Source organism: Anolis sagrei, chromosome 2 (assembly GCF_037176765.1).
Source record: "Anolis sagrei isolate rAnoSag1 chromosome 2, rAnoSag1.mat, whole genome shotgun sequence".
In the NCBI taxonomy this organism is placed as follows: Eukaryota; Metazoa; Chordata; class Lepidosauria; order Squamata; family Dactyloidae; genus Anolis; species Anolis sagrei.
Window position 1 is genome coordinate 69,806,786 of NC_090022.1, and position 20,120 is coordinate 69,826,905.

Genomic DNA, 20,120 nt, shown 5'->3' on the forward strand with positions numbered 1-20,120 from the left:
CTCCTATTATTATTATTAGTTTTACTGGAGCCTTCCACTGAAATACTGCTAAGTTTATATTGGTCATTTTAAATACACACACACATACATTTCTTGGGGCTACATGAGAAACTTTTGTTTCAAAAAGGGCTCAGTGTCTGAAAAAGTTTGAGAACTCCTGCAATAGAAGATAGCTCAATAGATATTTGGTCATTATAAATCATTGGTTTTTTTGTTGCTAAATGAGTCTTTTTTTTACTTGAAATTCACAGGTATTCATGATGTGACACTAACTGTACTAGCATAAACTTTGTACAGAACTTTTATGTTATGTTCATGTCATGGGACTAAACCAGCATCATCCTTTCATTACTAAGGCTTTTGTGATGTTTATTTTTTCAGTATCATATTATGTGCCAACTATTCAAAATATGTTGTGTGTCTGCAATTTTTCAACAATCCTAACACAAAATGTTGATGCTCAGAAATTCTAAAAATGAAATCCTGAAATTATACACTTCAATTAAAAGCACTTGTGTGTTAACATTTAAGGGTGACTTCTTCCTAGGATACTTTTAAGGTGTAATTTCATTAAAAAATAGAGACCTAAACAAGGGATCATTAGGGTAGTACAACAATTAGGAAAGGGTAATGCATTTTTGCATATCTTAATTAAAGCAATTAGGAAAATGTGTAACCTTTTTTGTTATGCATATATCAGAAGATCCAAAAAGCCACAAACTGATCTACAAGTGGATAAATGTTGGCGTCTTGGATTATGACGCGGAGACAAAACTCTACTTGGTACATAAAACAAACCATATGGGCCTAGTCCGGGACAGAAATGGGAGACGTATACTTAATGGAGGAATGACTGAAGAAGGTGGGTTTTAATTAATTTATTATTCAAGATCATTTGCCACTCTCCACTTTCTTGTACATTATTTGATTATCTTCCAAACTGATCATATACATTTTTCCTCAGAAGTAGCTCCCAAAGAGTTCAATATGGTTATTGTTAGAATACACAGGCATGATCTGATCATGCACTTTAATAAAAGTTAATTAAAATGAAGAATGGAATGATTAATTAGCATGTTCCGCCCATACCCAAGCTGGTTATTTGCTCCACAAGTGCCACATGATAACCACAGGTTTGCTACCAGAGGTCAAATAGCAATTGATGGCAGAAAGGAGAAGTACTGAGATTGGGAATATAGTGGAGGAGGAGAGTAACACACATGAATATTGTTATCTTTAAAAGGGAGTATGAAAGGTTTGATGGCAGATTTCCTGCTACCTTTTGTGGTTAGATACATTGATATTTCTCCTCTGTAATTCTTTCACCCTTAATTTTGATTTACTCATTCATCTTCCCTTTACAGCCAAAAAAGATTCAGCCACATGCTAGCATTGTGATACACCTACTGACCATTTCACCTCTTTTTTTCTTTTCTGTATTGTCATGGTTCTTAATGCATTTCATTCCTTTCTGATGTTTGCTCAGGGAGAGCCCCTCTGATGCCCTGTCAGTACTGGGTTCCCCGAGTACGTTTGCTTTTTCTTGCTGAAGATCCCCGTGTTTTTGCCCAGCGGGTGATTTCTGCCAATAACATGAGGAAGAAAACACAGGCACTTTTGTTATATAATTTATATGTGGACTGTATGCCTGTGGATGGATTACAAAGCATTGAAGAGAAGAGTTTGCAACACATGAAGCAAATGGCACTGGAGACTTCACATCTGAGGAAAGGGAATAAGTAAGTATTCTAGGAATCCTTCACAGGGAGTCAAATTGGTTTAGTAAAACTCTTTAACTTTCACTGATTTTTGTTTTTGGTGGATTCATGTTATAGCAAGCACTGAGTGACAGTGGGAGTATCTACTTATAAACTCCCTTCCTCTGTCATTGTTCCTCTCCTTCTTTCTTTGCATACCCTAGTAAGCATAAACACCATGCAAGAGATACAGGTTGAGTGTCCCTTATCTGGAATTGCAAAATACTCTGAAATTGGGAATTCTCCACATGGGTAGATGAGATAGTGACACTTTTAATTTCTGATGGTTCAATATAGACAAACTTTGTACCATGCACAAAATTATTAACAATATTGTATAAAATTATGTTCAAACTGTGTGTATAAAGTGTATATGAAACACAGGTGAATTTTGTGTTTAGATTGATATTACTGAGAACTGTTTCCTTTTTGCATTTCTCTAACAATCCTTGTTCTTATATTTTATTCCATTGTCTTTATTCTCCGAGTAGTAATATTGACCTAATCCAGCTGCAATTGTAGGAAATTAGTTTTATAGACCAGGGCTCCTTAAAATTTCCACTCACTGTCCCTTTCAGCCTGAGAAACAGGACCACAGGTATATGGGTGTGTGTTGTCGTTTATTTGTTCAGTCGCTTCCAACTCTTCATGACCTCATGGACCAGCCCACGGCAGAGCTCCCTGTCGGCCATCACCACCCCCAGCTCTTTCAGAGTCAAGCCAGTCACTTCAAGGATACCATCCATCCATCTTGCCCTTGGTCGGCCGCTCTTTCTTTTTCCTTCTATTTCCCCCAGCATCATTATTTTCTCTAAGCTTTCCTCTCTTCTCATTATGTGTATATAAAAAAGGTATAAAATGAAACATTTACTGATAATAAAGCTGCATTTGCATGGCTTGTTAAATAGGTTGATTTTCCTTTTTATGAAGTACACAGCTAAGAATCTTCTGCAGAGACCACTATAAACACAGCATAACAGATTTGTGTAAATATCTATAACAGGCACTAGGTGACAATCAGAAAACTTTTGCTGTTGCCAAGTTTGTCAGAACTCCAACATTGAGCTATTGGGGGTCAGAATTCACAGTTTAAGAGGCAGTGGTATTGACTGTGTCTTCACTGGGGACAGGTATTCCAGATATTTATGTAGATCCAGATGAGTCCTTCAAAGCAGAGGGGACTAACAACTAGATGTTTATCAGCTTTAGTTGTTGACATGGAAAACTGCTTCTGTGTACAATATCTTCATATCCATTGGGTTTTAGTTTTTAATACCAAAAAGCGGATGACCTCATCCTATATTATTAAACAGCAGTTTCATAATATGGGACATGACAATATGCCATTAGTTGAATTCATTGATCCACAGGCTGCTGATCTGGAGGGCCCACTGTATTGACTTTTATTTATTTGAGATGTGATGGTTTCTCATCCTGCAAAGTTGCAAAACGTCAAGTGAGAAGTAAGAAATAGTAGTAAAAATCTTGCTTTAATTGTCTTTACTCATTTAGCAGTAATACAATCATGTGCCACACAACTGTGTCTCACTGTTCCTTGATCCTTCAGCGTCATTGGCTGTCCCACTTCAGGTCTGCTATTCGGCTTGTTTAATATGCCATAGACACTTTTAATGAAGAAGCAAAGCACAAGTGAACACAGGAGACATAAATATGTGTCTATAGATATATGAGTGACACAGATGTATCATTTTGAGAGGTCATTGTTCATTCAGTTAATTAGTTTTTTAATTATGGTTAGCATTTTAGATCGGCTGTACCGCCTGGGGAGAGAAGTGTCTCTAGACTATGAACGTGCCATGAACAAGATTAATTTTGACAGAATTGTCAGTTCCAAGCCTCAGACATTCTCTTATGTCACTTTGCCCGAGAAAGAGGAGGACAAGGTACCAGAAAAGGGTAGGTGGCATAGCAGAAAAAGGCAGTATTTTTCCAGGTTGTAAGAACTATAGAAAAAATTACTTTTTTGTTACTTTTAATTTCAGATATTTGATAAATGATATAGAAAAAGATCACCAATAGTATAAGAAGAGACTGTCCATGTCACACATTTGTATAGTTTACAGGCAGTTAACAAGATGAGTGGATCATGTTGAATCTTGTTCTTGGATATACAGGGACAGCCATTTCCTAAATCTCCCGTGGCAGCTATACTGTTTTCTTTTCCGTGCATTGCCTTTTAATGTATAGGGCACTCAGTAGATACAAAGAAGCTGCTGCCATGAAATCTTCAAGGAACAGAGAAAGATTGGCAAAGGGTTGAGGTAGCACTGCATGTGATGGATATCACCCTTACCTAATTCTTGTTTTAAAGGAAGCTACAGTGTAGCATGAAGAAGGCTTTGATATTCTTAAATTCCATACAAATGTATAGTGAGATATTGGATGTGGTGTTCAGCACTCTAAGGAACCATTGATTTGATAAGCAAACTATTATCCGTCACAATTACAAGGCTAGATTTGAAAGTTTACAGGAGGTGCTTGGTGAAATTTCAAGTATCAGATATATGCAAACTTGTTTAATTTTCACAATTTCAATGGGTCTCCAAATCCATCTTTTCTTTGCACAGATTTTCCTGATTGCATCTGGAAATGATAGCAGGCATGGCTTCAAGAAATGTCACCTAGGTATTAACCTAGGGTACTGTGTCCCAATGGGCTCTGTTGGGAATCTTTTTTTGAGATATATATATAAGAAGAGACTATCACTTCATTTCAAAACCAGGTGGTCTGGGTTCTGGAAAGAACATGCAAGTGCTGAGGGAAGGTGGAAACAATATATTTTCTGCTTTAAGGGAAACTTGTTGAAGAGACGAAAGGATAGTGAGCAACACTAAGTTATTTAAAGTGTTCTGATATTCTTGCAAGGGAAAACTGACTGTTTTGCTAAGTTCTTTTACCCCTTACAAATATAATGCATTGTTTCATTTTTTGGTTTTGTGAGACTCCTCTTACTGCTTAAGCTGCATTGTTTTTTCCATCATCAGGCCTCATTGAGATTCCAGAATACCCATTTAGTGAGCAGAGAGAAGATTTTATATTTGTTTCCCTCTTGACACGAGCTGAAGTCATCATGGCTTTGTGCCAGGTGCGGGATGAGTGCAACAAAACTGCAGCAATGTCACTTTTCCATTCGAGTCTGACAAAGTATGGCCGGCTAGAGGAGTTTGAGCAGATCCAGACACAGACCTATTCCCAGGTATAACAGTGGGGACATGGTTCTCTGGAAAGGTGATTATAACCAGTGTATGTGAGAAGAAATGTTAATCTGATGCTCTCAAACTAGGACAGAGAAGAACCAGGTTCACAATTCTTCAGCCATGTGGTAACCTTGGGCCAGTTGTTCTGTTTCGAGCTATCTTACAAGATTGTTGTAAAAATAGAAGTGGAGGCAAGGCAGGGAATAAAACTTGGTACATTGTTTTGAGCACTATGTTCAATGATGGAATTAAAAATGTAATTATAAGTACAAATCATGCACCTAGCTATAATATGTTGGCTGGTGTCTAAGTTCTCCTGAGACGAATTCTAGGATTTAAATGGGTCCAAAAAGTTTATAAAGGAGATGTCTCCCTAAATGGTTTGTGACTCAGAACCAGCCTAATGAGATCTGAGCATGCTCAGTGGCTAAAGTATGTTGGCTGGTGTTTAGAATGGAATGGACAACCAGTAGGAAGGGGGAATGGGATGGAATATACTGGAAGAGGACTAGTTGCTTAAACATTGAAGGAGAGCACTCTCCACTGGAGCATTGCTTGACATCCTGGATTCAAAATAAATAAATAACCATTGACCAAACAGCCACCAGTTTTAAATCAGAATGTGTAGGCCTCTTCTACACTGCCATATAAAATTCAGATTATCTGCTTTGAACTGGATTATATGGCAGGGGAGACCAGGGCTGGATCTACACTGCCCTGTATCCCAGGTTGTTCTATGATCTTTTAAAATAAATTGTATTTAGATAAAATGCATTTTAAAAAGAAAGGGAAATCTGAACACATGAAGCTTTTCAAATCCCTAGCTTATTATCTCTCTGCTGCCTTACTTCTGGGATGGAGAAAGCAAGCTTGTTTTCTGCTGTCCTGAAGGCTAGGATGCGGAGCAATGGCTTCAAACTACAGGAAAGGAGATTCCACCTGAACATTAGGAAGAACTTCCTGACTGTGAGAGCTGTTCAGCAGTTGAACTCTCTGCCCCAGAGTGTGGTGGCGGCTTCTTCTTTGGAGGCTTTTAAACAGAGGCTGGATGGCCATCTGTTGGGAGTGCTTTGAATATGATTCCTACTTCTTGGAAGGGGGTTGGACTGGATGGCCCATGAGGTCTCCTTCAACTCAATTATTCTATGATTGAGCTGCAGATATCCAGTTTATGTATATGAGTCAGCACTATTGTTTGACAGCCTTTGTTGTTTTATTTCCCCCTAGATTTCAATGTTCCTAAAGGATACTTGGATCAATACTTTAAAGATAGCAGTGAGAAGTAGTCTAAGGGACATAGGCAAAGGCTGGTACAACTTATATGAGACCAAATGGGAGGTATACCAGATGTCCAAGCTTCATCAGTTGATGGAGCTTATCAAGTTTATGATGCAAGATACTGTACGTTACCTTATTCAGGATTCATTAGTAAATTTCACTCAGCTTTTTGTGGATGCCTGCCACAGTGTCCTGGATTGTCCTGAAGATATGGAGTGGGGAAATGACCTTGTTAACAGCCCCTACAGGTAAGGAGAGGTGAGAGGAAATGTGTTTGACTTGCGAAAAATGAAAAGCACATTGGTCAGCATTTTTGTTTATATGACTAGAGGTTTTTGTTTCTATGTTCTGCTTGTCAGAACAGAACACATTATAGTAATGTTCTCTTCCTTAATATGGTACAGTTTTCTCACTGCAACTGAGCTGTTTGGCAAAGGCTGGATATATTTCTACATTTCTCATTTTAAGTTGTTATTACTGATTTCTACAAGCTTCAGAATAGACATTAAAGTCAACAGGTCGCCACCCATTGAGTTTACTGGAAGATCCTGCATATCCCATCCTAGAAGAAAACAGAACTGAAACATGGGCATGTCATGCAATGGGTGCTAGAGTTCCAATGGATGTTGGGAGGGTGAGGTTCACTTGACTTGGCCCTACAATACCCCTTACACATAGCTTGAATTAATACTTTTTTGGCATATGATTGGTAGATACTAATGTGAAGTTACTGATTCAACACAGTTTACATTCATCAGGAGTGTTAGGAATTTCCATATCCTAATGGATGCCTATGGGGATCATCCTTGAAATATCCTACACCCTGTCAGCATGGTCTGATTCCAGGGAGTTTGAGTTGTTCCCCAGTAAAGCAGGGAATTTAATTTTACCATGTAACTCATAATGTGTTCTCATTCTTTCTGCATCCATTGGAATCAAAGGCAGTAAGAATGGAAGAGAATTGTTTTCAGTTTATTTGTAAATGTGAGTTGCTCTGATCACATTGGAAGTATCCTATAGATGCAACCAAGTAGTGCCTATGCAGCTTCTTTTTATATGCCTATTAGTATAATAGTGTTAATAAAAGCTTGTTAACATTCCGGTCAATTAATTCATGCCATCTTGATAAATTGATGAAATAAGCTGAAACAATAGACTGGATGGGGCAAGTAATCTATTTCAAAATGTGTATTATAAGACAAACATAAGCAAACTGAATAAGACTCTCTTAAGAATCATAAAGATAAGAAAACAAAGTCTTGTGGAAAGTTGAAGAAAGGAAAACTAGGATTGCAATTTTCCCATACCTATTTTCAGTGATCTCTTAACATTCTTTACAGTTCTGTGATTCTGTCTTTGCCAGCTTCATGGATCTTTTTTTAAAAAAAAAACCCAACAAAGAAGCCATTTCTGGAAGCGATTCATTTTAAATGGTCTCAGCAATCTCCATGTGCTCTCCCTTTTTCAGACCACGAAAAAATCCACTGTTCCTAGTTGATCTAGTTCTGGACCCTACTGGTGTCCACTTCAGCACACCTCTGGAGAACTTTGAGGAAGTAGTTATCTCTCTATTTAATAAAGGGATTTTGGCTACCCACAGAATACCACAGCTGGAGAAAGTGAGTTATTTGAGAAATTAGAGATGCCTTGTTCTAATATGGTTTTAACCCTCAAAACGTATGCTTTGACCATTGCAGTTTGGCTGAAAGTCAGTGCTTCTAGTAGAGATGCTCTATATCTCCCTTTACTATTCTTAATTATTACTCTATCATGGCACTGCATTATCACTGCAATAATTTTATAATAGTTACTAGCTGTACCCAGCCACGCATTGCTGTGGGCATGTGTGGTTTAATGGTAATGAATGAAAAGAGAAAGAGCTGGGTTTGCATTGCTGTGGCCCAGAGAAGGCTTTGATGGTGTCTTCTTTTATGGCCAAAGGGGGTTGTACTGAATGTCCTTCGGGGCACCATTCCAACTGCATGGCCATCTGTTGGGACAGCTTTGATGGTGTCTTCCCTTACTGCAAAATGAGTTTGGACTGGATGGCCTTCCTATACCCCAAAGGGCTTCCCTTGCCTGTCCTTCCCTGCACGGTGTCAAAAGACCTCTTCCCAGCAATCCCCTCCCTCCCTGGACTCCCTCCTCAGCCTCCCTCCCTCTCCTCCAGTTCATGGCCCTCTTTACCTTGTTGGGTTCTGCGCCGCCCAAGAGCTACAACTGCAGCTTCCCCACAACTTCAACCACCAACTCTGCCATTTTGACTGCTGGTGAGGCTTCTTTCACAATGGGAGTGGCCTGCGGCTTCAATGCCTCTACGCTGCAGACCTCTCGGCTCCAAAGGCCGCCCAACAGATGGCTGTCCAGTTGAAAGGGAGCCCCAAAGGCTATGCAGTCCAACCTCCTTTGGCTGCAAAGGAAAACACCATTAAAGCCCTCCCAACTCATGGCCATCCAGATGGAAGGGAGCCCCTGTGTGTGTGTGTGTGTGTGTGTGTGTGGCTATGCACACGTGCTTGGATCTCAAAGCAGATAAGGCCAGCTCCTTCACGGTGGGCAGTCGCTCATGCAGCCAGGCTTGCCTTGCAATCCTCCGGTCTTGTGGGGAGGGTTGCCTGGTGGCCACTTGGGCCTCAAGGAGGCCCTATAGTGGCTCCAACTTGCTGCCGGGGCATGCCTCACCAAGCCTCCAGATGTGAGATCTAGAAACTGTTTCTGATATCATTGGAGTAAATGGCCTCATATAAGATGTGTGATTACATGTTTCATACATTTATCTCCTCTTATCAAAAAGTGCTGCTTCTTCTTTGTTACATCAATATCAGATAATGCTACACACATCATTATTAAAGTGACCTTCAAAATAGATTTGTCTGCAGTTTTTGAAATGTAGTGGTATTGATTTTGGCTAAGGTAGGAAGTATTTTTTTCATCAAGAGTTGTCTTTTGCAGCAGGTTTGCTTGACATTGTATATAGATTGTTTAAGGAGGTTGCATTGGGGTCACAACATCACCTCTTTAAAGTAGAAGAGTGTTTGTTGGATTTAGTTAATTTATCTAAATATCAGAAAATCATTCTAAATGATATTGCATAAACACTACCTGCTCTCTCAACAACTAGGATGGGAGTTTTGCAGCCGCAAGTAGTTTACAGACATTCACTAGAGTACAAGTGTGATTACTCATAGTGCACATTACATATGGTGTAGACAGATTTTCAGATAAGGTTCTTATAAAGTGTTTTTCTAGATTGTGATTTTTTCCCAAACCTCTGTTAATACTGGTCAAATTCTGAGGAATAATTCTGGGGAATCAGCCTTCCCACATCATGGTATTCTCCGGATATCTTGAATTACAACTTGTATGTTATTCAGATATCGTCATACTCGCTTGAGATGTTGAGGGTCTCCCAATGAATTTGGAAGATACTATGTAGGGAAAGGCTGCTACACACTCTTACACACAGTAATCATTAGGGTTTTAATTTTATACAGTTGCTTTATTGGAGAAAATGGAAGTATATGGCAATCTAGTTTCTGATAAATGATTATTCTTTTGTTGCTTTCAGTATGTGCTTGAAAACATATTCATCTGTGGAACACCATTGTTGGAGTCTGTGGGCATAAATGAGCCACTAGTGGTAGAGCTACGAAATACTATCTCTACATGTATCTGCAAATCACTGCTGCCACTCCAGGCTTATGCCAAGAATTATGAAAAATACTTAGAACTGAATAATCGTGATATCCGCAGTCTTCTACAGTAAGTCACATTCAAATGATATTGCAAGAACTAGTATAGGAAACTCTAAAAACTGGAAATGATGATGTAACATCCCACTCTTCCCTATAGGGGCCCTCCAGTTGCATCTCAGGAAATGCTTTCAATAAGGAGGTACTATCATTCCTTGGGACATTTAGAGGACTCCTGGGAGGTCCAGAGGATGTCATTCCTTGTGCATTGAGGCCAAATCACCTTAAATGCCAGTAGTCTCATACTGAGCCCATCCTACCCAATACAGCCTTTTATTGGCAAGTGAAGAACAGGAGATGGTGGATTTGTATTTGGACGTGTTCCTGTAACAAGATGCACATGACAAAGGCATACTCCAAACTTCCCAGAAGTTCTCCAAAGTTTCCAGGGATATAGGTGCCACCACCCCTTACTCTTCACCAGGTATTAAATGATCATGTTTCAAAAGGGTGGTATGAAGGCATCAAACAGGTGGATTTTAAGGGAGGGAATTGGACAGAAGGTGCATAAATCAACTTGGGCAGAATTTACTCTCCATCTTTCAGTCCAGAATCTTGCTTATTCTTTCTCAGGTATTTATACCAGTGTGAATACAGATATATATTGTGTGATCAACTCACAAATATAGTGTGATCAACTTTTATTTTGATAAGTATTCCCTTAATAATATTTGTGTATATTTCTAGGCAATATGAGGTCCAGTGTCCCCCTGCTCAAGAAGTGAGAGAGATTGTGCACACGTATTTAACAGAAAAGGAGTTGTTGGACAACAGTCTGCCTAGCAACATGGTCATTGGGCCCTTTCATCTCAATGTTGAAGTTGTAAAGCAAAATCTCTCCAAGAAATACAAAGCTTTGGCTACCTCTATGCTGGATATATTGGCTAGGAATTTACACAACCAGGTGGAAGATGTGAGTTTCATAGCTTGTGCTTTTAACTAGAGCAGTAGCCAGAGGAATAATTATGTAGCCATATAGAAAATGTACAATGAGAAGAAATAGAATTTGGCTGCAATCATAAATTTATTTTCAAATTGTTCTAATATGCATACTGTATATGCTTATGTATAAGTTGAAAAGTGTGTGCAAAAAATTGACCCCAAAATTGACCATTCAGTTTGATTCTCTTACTACTGCTGTGACTGAAGAACCTGCTGAAATCTCATCTTTCAACTGCCTTCTTCAGCTTGTCTGCTTGCTTTCGTAGAGAGGTTGAGGAGGAGGAGGGACTGTGTCAACCGAGGGTGTGTGTGCGAAGTTGTGCTAGAGCAGGCAATCAAAAGATGAGATCACACCAGCTTTTTGAACTTAATATTTTTCAGTGCCATTGGCATTTCTTTGCTCATCATTTGGCTGAACACTCCACCCTACCCCCTATGATATCTCAGGACACTCCTCATTTATTGACTTTTGCCTACCTCCTAATGAACCACATGGTTGTACCTTTGGCCTATTGATGGGTCATGCCAAAATCCACGAGTTTGCCCCCAAAATATGCCTCATATGGTCAATAAAACCACCAGAATAATTCTGGTGTGAGAAAGAATAGCCAATTAAATCAAATAGTTCTATGCCAAAGAGTTAGTGGAGTAGAAGTATCAGACTGAAATAACTGTTAATCATCCTTTTTCCATTCCTAAACATATTCATGAGCAAAATTATTTTGCAGTCTTTTCCTGCAAAACACATCTAGTATGGCATGCTATTCTTATTTTAGTCAATTCCTAAACCCTTTGTAATAGTGAAGGTAAGTTTACTCACTTGAAATGAAGTTCTACACCACAGTTTCAAGATCTAAAACCCTAGCTACATATTTCAAGGAATGCTCAGGTTCCTTTATATCGTATTTTTCCCAGCTTCCCATAATAATACACATTAAAATCTCTTGTTTGGAATTTTGAAACCCACAATACTTTAAAATGTAAAATTTTCCACATGGATGACTGAGATTATGACATCTTTATTTTCTGATGGTTCAGAGTATGCAAGCTTTCTTTCATGCACAAAATTATTTAAAATATTGCATACAATTACATTCAGGCTATGTGTATATAAAACTGAAATAAATTCTGTGTTTAGATTTGGGTCCCAACTCCAATATATCTCATTATCTACATATGTGCAAATACAGGTATTCCAAAAAGATAAATAAATCCAGTATACCTCTGGTCCCATTTTGGATAAGGGATACTTAGCTTGTGGTTAGAAGAAAACACATGATATAATATTGATGTGATTAGAGTTCCTTTGCTTCATATCCACTTGTCTGATTGTTAGTGGAGATAGTCTTAGGGCAGCATAAAACATGAGTAGGCCCTTTTATATATTTTCCTAGATTAATTTTCCCATGAGGATGCAGGGAGGATTGTAGCTACCCTTGAAGGTAACAGTAACATGTTCCTTGGAATAGATACTTCAGTCTCAATTTCAGTGTTGTTGAACATATGGTATTTCTTTTTTGCTTCCGCTGACTGAACTGTTTGTTTCGGTCTTGACATTCACACCTTCATCACTTTTTTCCCTGCAGATCTGCGAAGCCTTCAAAGCTATCAGCCGAAAGATTTATGAAAAACCAAACAGCATTGAGGAGCTGGCTGAGCTGCGTGAGTGGATGAAAGGAATTCCTGAGAAGCAGAAAGCTCAGGAGGTAAATGGAAAGTTTGGCTGCTGTGGGAGCATGACTGTGAGGCCATGAGGAAAATGCCAAACATACTGAGCTTGATTTTCCTATTAGCTAAACTTTCTACGAAAGAAGCCATTTAAAAACCCCTCTTTACTTAAAGACCTAATATTCAGTGCTTTACACATAATGTCAGATATATAAATATCTGCCCACTGAACAGAAACAGTCAGTCTGTATGCCTGATGAGATATTCCTTTTACTTGAACATCAGAGAGTCAGAGCCATATCTAATTAAGACTGACCTTCAGATACATTGTGATAGGGTCATGCTTTTATCTACTCTGGTTACGAGAATAATGTCTTCTTAAGAAGTAAGACATTCTGCATGTATAATAATATTAGCAACTGATCACTTTGCCACGTCTACCAAAATAAATTATTATTCAATGGCATTTGAAATCTAAAACTGATTGTACTGGATGGAAGAAAGCAAATGCTTAACTTGCCATTGAAATCAGTGCATATTCTAAGTACTTTTCTGTGTACCGTAGAACAAACTTTTTTCTACTGCTTCAGTGACTAGAATACAAACCAATGGATTAAAATGACATGAAAGGAGATTACAGCAAATCAGGAAGGGTTTTTTTTTACTGTAAGAATTGGTAAACAGAGGAATTGACTGCCTTGGAGGGTATTGAACTCTCCATCTTTGGAGGTCTTTAAATAAAATTTGAATGGGCATCTTTCCATAGTTTTTAGTTGTGTATTGCTACATGGCAAGAAGTTGGATTACTTGGTCCTTGTGATCCTTTCCAACTCTTATGATTCTGTGATTTTTGGATAGTCAGCTCAATTGCTACTGTAGTGGATAAAGACTTCTGTCTATACTATGTAGCCCTTAAATAAGAATTATTGTATTTTCTCTTTTTTCCCTGAACATGGTCTTACCGTTTTAGAACTAAAATTTATGTCTGTATTTTGGTTGATACTTTTAAGTATCACTAAATAAATGTTTAAAATTGTTGCTATTTACATATAATGAAGGTTAGGAACATTTCTTATCGCAATCATAACACATTATATAGTAGTACCATTTAAAGTCAGAGTCGCCCTAGCAATCTGTAGTATGAAGTAATCTATTGATAAATGTCCCCTTTTTTGGTTTTCAGTGTATGGTTTCCCTACTTTAAAAGTAACAGAGTCTGTCTCTGAGGCCCCTTCCACACAGCTGTATAAAATTCACATTGAACTGGATTATATGGCAGTGTAGACTCTGATAACCCAGTTCAAAGCAGATATTGTGGATTGTCTGCCTTGATATTCGGAGTTATATAGCTGTATGGAAAGGGCCCTGAGTTAAGAGGTGATAGCCTGATCATTCAGGTATTCATAAATACACAGCTTTTCCAAATATTTATCATACCTGTGTCTGTTGCTTTACTAACCCACAAAAGAGAATCAATAAAACACAAAAGATTTGTGAATCCAGTATTTGGAGTTCTTAGACCAATGTCAGATAAATGTACATAAACCTAGTCTTTTAGTCTTTTGTTTGATTACTAGTCAGTTGAGTACATATTAACTTGATTTTTGTTGGATTTGATTAATTTCTCAGCCATTTATATTTGCATTTTGTGTCTCTTCTTTTATTTATTCACCATTTATTTTTTTAAAATGAAGAGTTTTGTATATAAATTCAGTAATAGATAGTTAGATAATAGATAGATTGATAGAGCAATAAATCCCAGGAAATTAGGATCATATCACTAGACAATAATGGATAATAGGCAAGATTGCACAGTTGTATCTGCATTCTGTGTGTGTGTGTTTCTACATATACATACATACATCTTTGGTGGTTTTACAATAGCAAATCCAAGTTTGTGCGAACGAATCAGTTTCTGTTGGTGGATAGGCACATGCTGTCATTTACATATAAGAGTAAGATGGAATGAGAAAATGTTATTTAAATAGTAAATGCGAACAGATGTTGCCAAGTCCCTTTTCCATTTTTATTGAGGGGATATAGACTTTTTAGAAACTATGACAGGTGTCACAGATGTGAGCTATTCATGCATATAATGTCTACAAATCTCTGAGAAGCAAATTCTAAAGCATTGCAAAAAATTTATCAAGATATTTTCCAAACAGCTGCAATGCAGTATGTGGGTAGGCATATGGATTTGGCTGCCTAAGTACCAATTCAGGTGCAGAGAAAAAAAATTGAACAAAGCTGTCTGTTTTTGGAATTGCTTCTCACTTTGGACTTAGTCCTTATTTTGGGCACTGAATATTAACATATTGATAAACTGCTTATTAACATTTGCAGTGGGTGACTGTGAGTTTTCCGGGCTATATGGCCATGTTCCAGAAGCATTCTCTCCTGACGTTTCGCCCACATCTATGGCAGGCATCCTCGGCGATTGCCGTACTTTTCTTGATCTCATGCCAGTGTAATATTGTATTGCATTAACCAGAGCAGTATTGGTAGAGCATGTTCAGATTAACAAAATGCACATTTGTAATGTCCTAAAGGACCTTGCAGGTCCTGAAGAACTGTGTTTTGCCTCAAGTATGAAGCAATGTTTCTTGACATTCCTTGGACCTGCTGGATTCCCAGTGTTATTATAATCCAAGAACTATGCGGTAGAATTCTTTCTTCCTTTTCATTTTACCAGAATTCAACTGTTCTCAAACACTAATAGGCATGGAATGAAATGTTTGTCATGGAAATAAAGCCTACCTGACTGCTTCTTTTCCCCTCTGTCTCTGCCACTGTTTAGGAGCTGATAAGTAAGGTCATGGAAGACTATGAAGTCATGGAGGAATTCCTTTACAATTTGACTCAAGATGACTTCAATGATAAGTAAGCACAAGGCATTTCCCCTGCAGTCAGAGCAAGACCTTTGGCTTCAGTTACCATATTTTCTGCCTCAGGGCTTTATTTACACATCAGAGGGCTTCAGCAAATCTCTTCAGGCAGCCAGAGAAGATGCCCACTGAACTACCTTATTCAAATTCAGAAACCGTGGTGGTGGTGAGGCACCCATGTAGTTTCTGAACTTTTTGAAAACTGAGAGCTTTTATTTTGTCTTGTTTTTCTGGGAGAAACAATGAATTTAATGGCCGCTGAGTAGGCAGGTGTACAGGGCTCACAAAAATGTGAGAATTGCTCAAGGGTATCTGCTGGCTGTCAGGCATTGCCAGAATTTCACAGTTGATTTGTAATGTAATAAGTCAGGCACTCAATCTATAAGACATATGCTTATAAGGAAATAGAGTCCCTGACCCACAGTGTTGACATGGTTAAGAAAGACTGGTGAAGGGTAAAATGTCCTTCTCAGGGTTGAACATTGGGGCTAGAACTTGACACAGATGTTCTGAATCCCGATTAACCCATCCAATATACACCTTACTATGATATTTATCAAAGATTGTTTTTTTCCATCTTCCAAAAGGTCAGTAGGTAATGTGAAGGAAATAGGATGGATTAGGAGGAAGGAGAGAGGAAGAGAGATATGGGGCAAGGGTGAGGCACATGAGAAGGCACATGAGGGAGATCTGAAAGTGATTGGAGAGTAATATTTACATGCAGGAAACACTACTTATATTTAGATTTTGTGCTACTGCGGCACCAGAACTATGCCTTTACGTACTGATTTCACCCAAGAAGTCATCTGTCATAGTATGCATTATAGACAAATACCATTTTTCATTAGATCCTTGATTTTTTTTGTTTGATAGACAATTGTGATGACAATTTTGTCCTTGTAGAATTTAAAGACAATGTAAAGAACAGATACATGCTACTAAGCCTGCTTGACAACAACCCACAAGAACTCTTGTTCAAAGCAAGGACATTGTCTGGGAAGAATACAGAAAGGGACTATCTGTAGCCAGGAATATTCTTATGAATGACAGGTGACAGGGTGGAGACAATCCTTATTAAATCTGCAGATGACACAAGACTGGAAGAGTTTGTTAAGACATTGAAAGATACAAACAGAATTCAAAAGAACTCAGATAAACTAGAAAATAGGCTGATGTTAATGAAACAAAATTCAATAGAGACAAGTGCAAAATTATACATTTAGACCATATAAACTAAATGCACATATATAGCATGGGAGACACATGGCTCAACAGAACTAAATTGAGCATGAGCCAGCAGTGTGATTCTGCAGCAAAGAAGCCAAATGGTATTTTAGCCTGCATTAACAGAACCATTGTTTCCAAGTTGAAGGAAATATTTTGCAGTGGTCAGGCTTAATCTAGAGCAGTGCATTCAGTTCTGGGTGCATTGTTTAAAGAAGGGTGTAAACACACAGGAGCAGATTAAGAGAAAGGCAATAAAGATAAGAGGTATGGAGAACAAAACATACTTCCACATTCCCTGCATGCTTTTTTGCTGTAGTGCTTTGCTGGAGTTTTTTTTATGGCCTCATAAATTAGTTAATTTAGCCTCCCCACACTTTAAGGTGGTACCTAATTTTCCTACTTGACAGATGCAACTGTCTATTAATCATGAGACAACAAGATTAATAGGAAACCATTATAATGTTTGGTGAAATGGAAGGTAGTAGGAAAAGAAGTAATCTACAGTCCAGATGGCCCTAGGTTTACAAGACCTGGGCAGGTCTGTTGATGGCCAGAGGCCAAGGAGGTTCCTCGAGTCACTTTAAGTTAAGAGACAAATAACAACTAATGGCCCGTTTTGTTAAACTATTTTGTTATGGTTAAGATAAGTTTGTATCCTGTTTATAAGTTTATAAGCCATTACCTACACTGTAGGATGGGGTAGGATTTAGAAACAGGAAATTTGGAAATTTGCTATCTCATTCCGCTTTTATTCCACATTTTTTTTTACTTACATTTAGTATTATAATTTAATTTCTGTGAAACATTTGTGTGAGTCTCTTCATATTCCCAGGTGGGCTGCAAGCGGCTGGCCTTTCAAGCTCACCTCACAGATTGAACAGATACGGCAGCAGCACATTGAAGATGAGGATAGGTTCCGTAAAATTCAACTCATGGATCAAACCAACTTCTTGGAACGTCTGGATGGCCTGCAGGTACAGAGATATCTAGCATTTAAATCTTTCTCTGCATCTTAGAATTAGATGGGAAGAACTAAAATTAGTGTAAGCATCCGGAACTCATGGAATTATATGATAAAACGGGATGTTGCTGCAGCTTCTTATACTTAAGAGATGGTCAAATCTCAATCTGTTTCCAGTATAAGCTTTCAAGTGATGTTATTTAAATATTTTTATATTGTTTTTATTATATTATGCATATTTATGTTTTTCTTATTGTGGACACTATGCTGTGCGGGTTGTTAGCCAGCCTGAGTCCCTCTGTGGAGGTGAGATAGGATGGGATATAAATGCCGTAAATAAATAAATATTTAGAATTCTCTGGGAGTAAATAAATAAATATTTAGAATTCTCTGGCACAGGAGGAGGGAGATGTGGCACCTTTGTGAAAGAAACGTGTCAAAACCAACTTTTTAAAATGACACAAAAGTAAATAATTCATAAGAAAAAGTACAAGGAAATTGAAGGCATCCTTGGGATACATTTTCTTTAAATATTACAAAATATGATATTATATTCCATCTGCTTTGGGTCCATATTGCAAGAAAGTTGAGATGTACACTCAAAAGATAAGCCAACCTTTTTGCTGTACACCAGACTTTAGGAAGGTACCAGCTTGGGGAAGGCTACTTCTATTATGCCTAGCATTCCATATCCAATAAGTTACGTCCAACTTTCTGAAAAAGAAGACAAGTTTTAAAAAATTCCATTTTACCAGGACTAGCTGTCGATACCTAATTTTTCTACTTGAAGTGTAGATTTTCTGAGAATGTGTTTCACATCAGAATTGTGCTTTTACATTTATTTCCATATCCCTGAAGGTTAGATTAAACTTTTAAAATATTTTGCATCACCTTTCCCAGTTCAATAGAAAGTTCAGGCAGTATTTGGAGAAAGAAGCATTGGAGACCTTCACAATCACATTTTTATTTCCAATATAGGTTGGGCAAGTATTATGGGAATATAGCAGCAGGAATTCTTGTTTTCATAATAGTGTGAGTCTCCTAAATTAAAATTAAAGAATATGAAATGCCTCTCTCAAGAATTTCTTACCTACCGTGTTAGTGGTGCCATTATCCATTGAACCTGGGGAGAAAGGGATTATTGATGCATTTAATTCTTCATTAATCACGTTAATCATTGTCTTTATTACTGAGCAAGTTTAATCATATCTGAGAGGGGAATTTTCCATTTTTGTAAGAAAGAAACCTATGACCATAGCAATATGAAACTAGATATTCACAGGAATCTGTCATAGATGTACAACCATTACATTAAAATATTTCACAAACATATTTCTAATCCTATGTGTATGTCTTATAAAGTATACCTCCTCACACATTGTGCCTTTTTTTTCACAGCTTGCTGTGGCTGGCTTTTCTGCACACTCAGATATTAACCGTGCCCATGAAATAGCCAATGAAGCAAGGAGAATCAGGAAACAATTGAAAGATTCCCAGCAAATGGCACTACTCTACAACAATAGGGAGCGAATTTTTGGCACACCAGTGACTAATGTAAGTACCAAACTCTTTTGCATCATCATTATCCTTCTTTGCATGATTCTGTAAATTGATGGCAGTAATTTACCGCCTATTGCCAGCTTTGCTTTACAGTTTCATGATGTTTCTTATCTGTATTAGACCTAGTATAAATCAGTAAACAAGTATATTTTCTATTCCACTGATTTCATCTCTGTGCCAGTTGGACATTATGCTGGTGAATTCATTTGAAAATAGCCAGGATATGTGATTTATATTACAGAAATCTCAAAATGTTAATAGAGCAATAGTCACAGACTGTATTGCTGGCTTGGCCCCCAGTTCGGAAATGAGAAACAGCTCAATAACTCAGCAATAAATGGGAAGGTCCTATGATGGTCTTCAACCTTAAAACATCATGTGTAGTATTGGGTCAACCCTAAAACATCATGTGTAGTATTAAAATCTTTAATTCTCTGCTACATCAATATTTTTCTTAACCCTATCTAATCCATATTATTCTAATCAATGCCCCCAAAGCCCCCTGTTTCCATTGCATTCCTTTATTTTTCTTCTGTAATTTGATCCCTCATTAGTATAATCATGAACTAGGTTTCTCTTCAGTTGTTACATATGCAATATTCTCTTCTTGGTTAGTGTGTTTTCACTTTATTTTCATTTCAGACATTCAGTTTTGGTTGTAAGAAGTATGGCTTACAATGAGTAGGAGAGTGGGTTATGAGGCCAGCTGCATCTGTATAAACCATGAATAGAATCATGTGGCCCTCCAGATGTAGCTGAATGACATTTTTCATCACCGGCTGTGGCTCATAGAAATTGTAGTTCAATAATATCTGTTGACCACCTTTTCCCCACGATGCTGTAACAATCAATTTTACTGATGTATTTGGATA

General features: G+C 37.9%; 1 protein-coding gene across 1 annotated transcript in view; it reads left to right on the plus strand.

Annotated features, from left to right (window-relative positions):
• The window catches only part of DNAH1 (dynein axonemal heavy chain 1), a 185,706-nt gene that overhangs the window by 32,744 nt on the left and 132,842 nt on the right, over nucleotides 1-20,120 (plus strand). Inside the window, exons 7-18 of the mRNA XM_060765847.2 lie at nucleotides 701-862; nucleotides 1,487-1,739; nucleotides 3,517-3,674; nucleotides 4,763-4,974; nucleotides 6,203-6,501; nucleotides 7,722-7,872; nucleotides 9,822-10,015; nucleotides 10,693-10,918; nucleotides 12,534-12,653; nucleotides 15,413-15,495; nucleotides 17,560-17,701; nucleotides 19,087-19,242. Coding sequence (XP_060621830.2) covers nucleotides 701-862; nucleotides 1,487-1,739; nucleotides 3,517-3,674; nucleotides 4,763-4,974; nucleotides 6,203-6,501; nucleotides 7,722-7,872; nucleotides 9,822-10,015; nucleotides 10,693-10,918; nucleotides 12,534-12,653; nucleotides 15,413-15,495; nucleotides 17,560-17,701; nucleotides 19,087-19,242 — 2,156 coding nt within the window. The remainder of the gene's footprint in view (nucleotides 1-700; nucleotides 863-1,486; nucleotides 1,740-3,516; nucleotides 3,675-4,762; nucleotides 4,975-6,202; nucleotides 6,502-7,721; nucleotides 7,873-9,821; nucleotides 10,016-10,692; nucleotides 10,919-12,533; nucleotides 12,654-15,412; nucleotides 15,496-17,559; nucleotides 17,702-19,086; nucleotides 19,243-20,120) is intronic.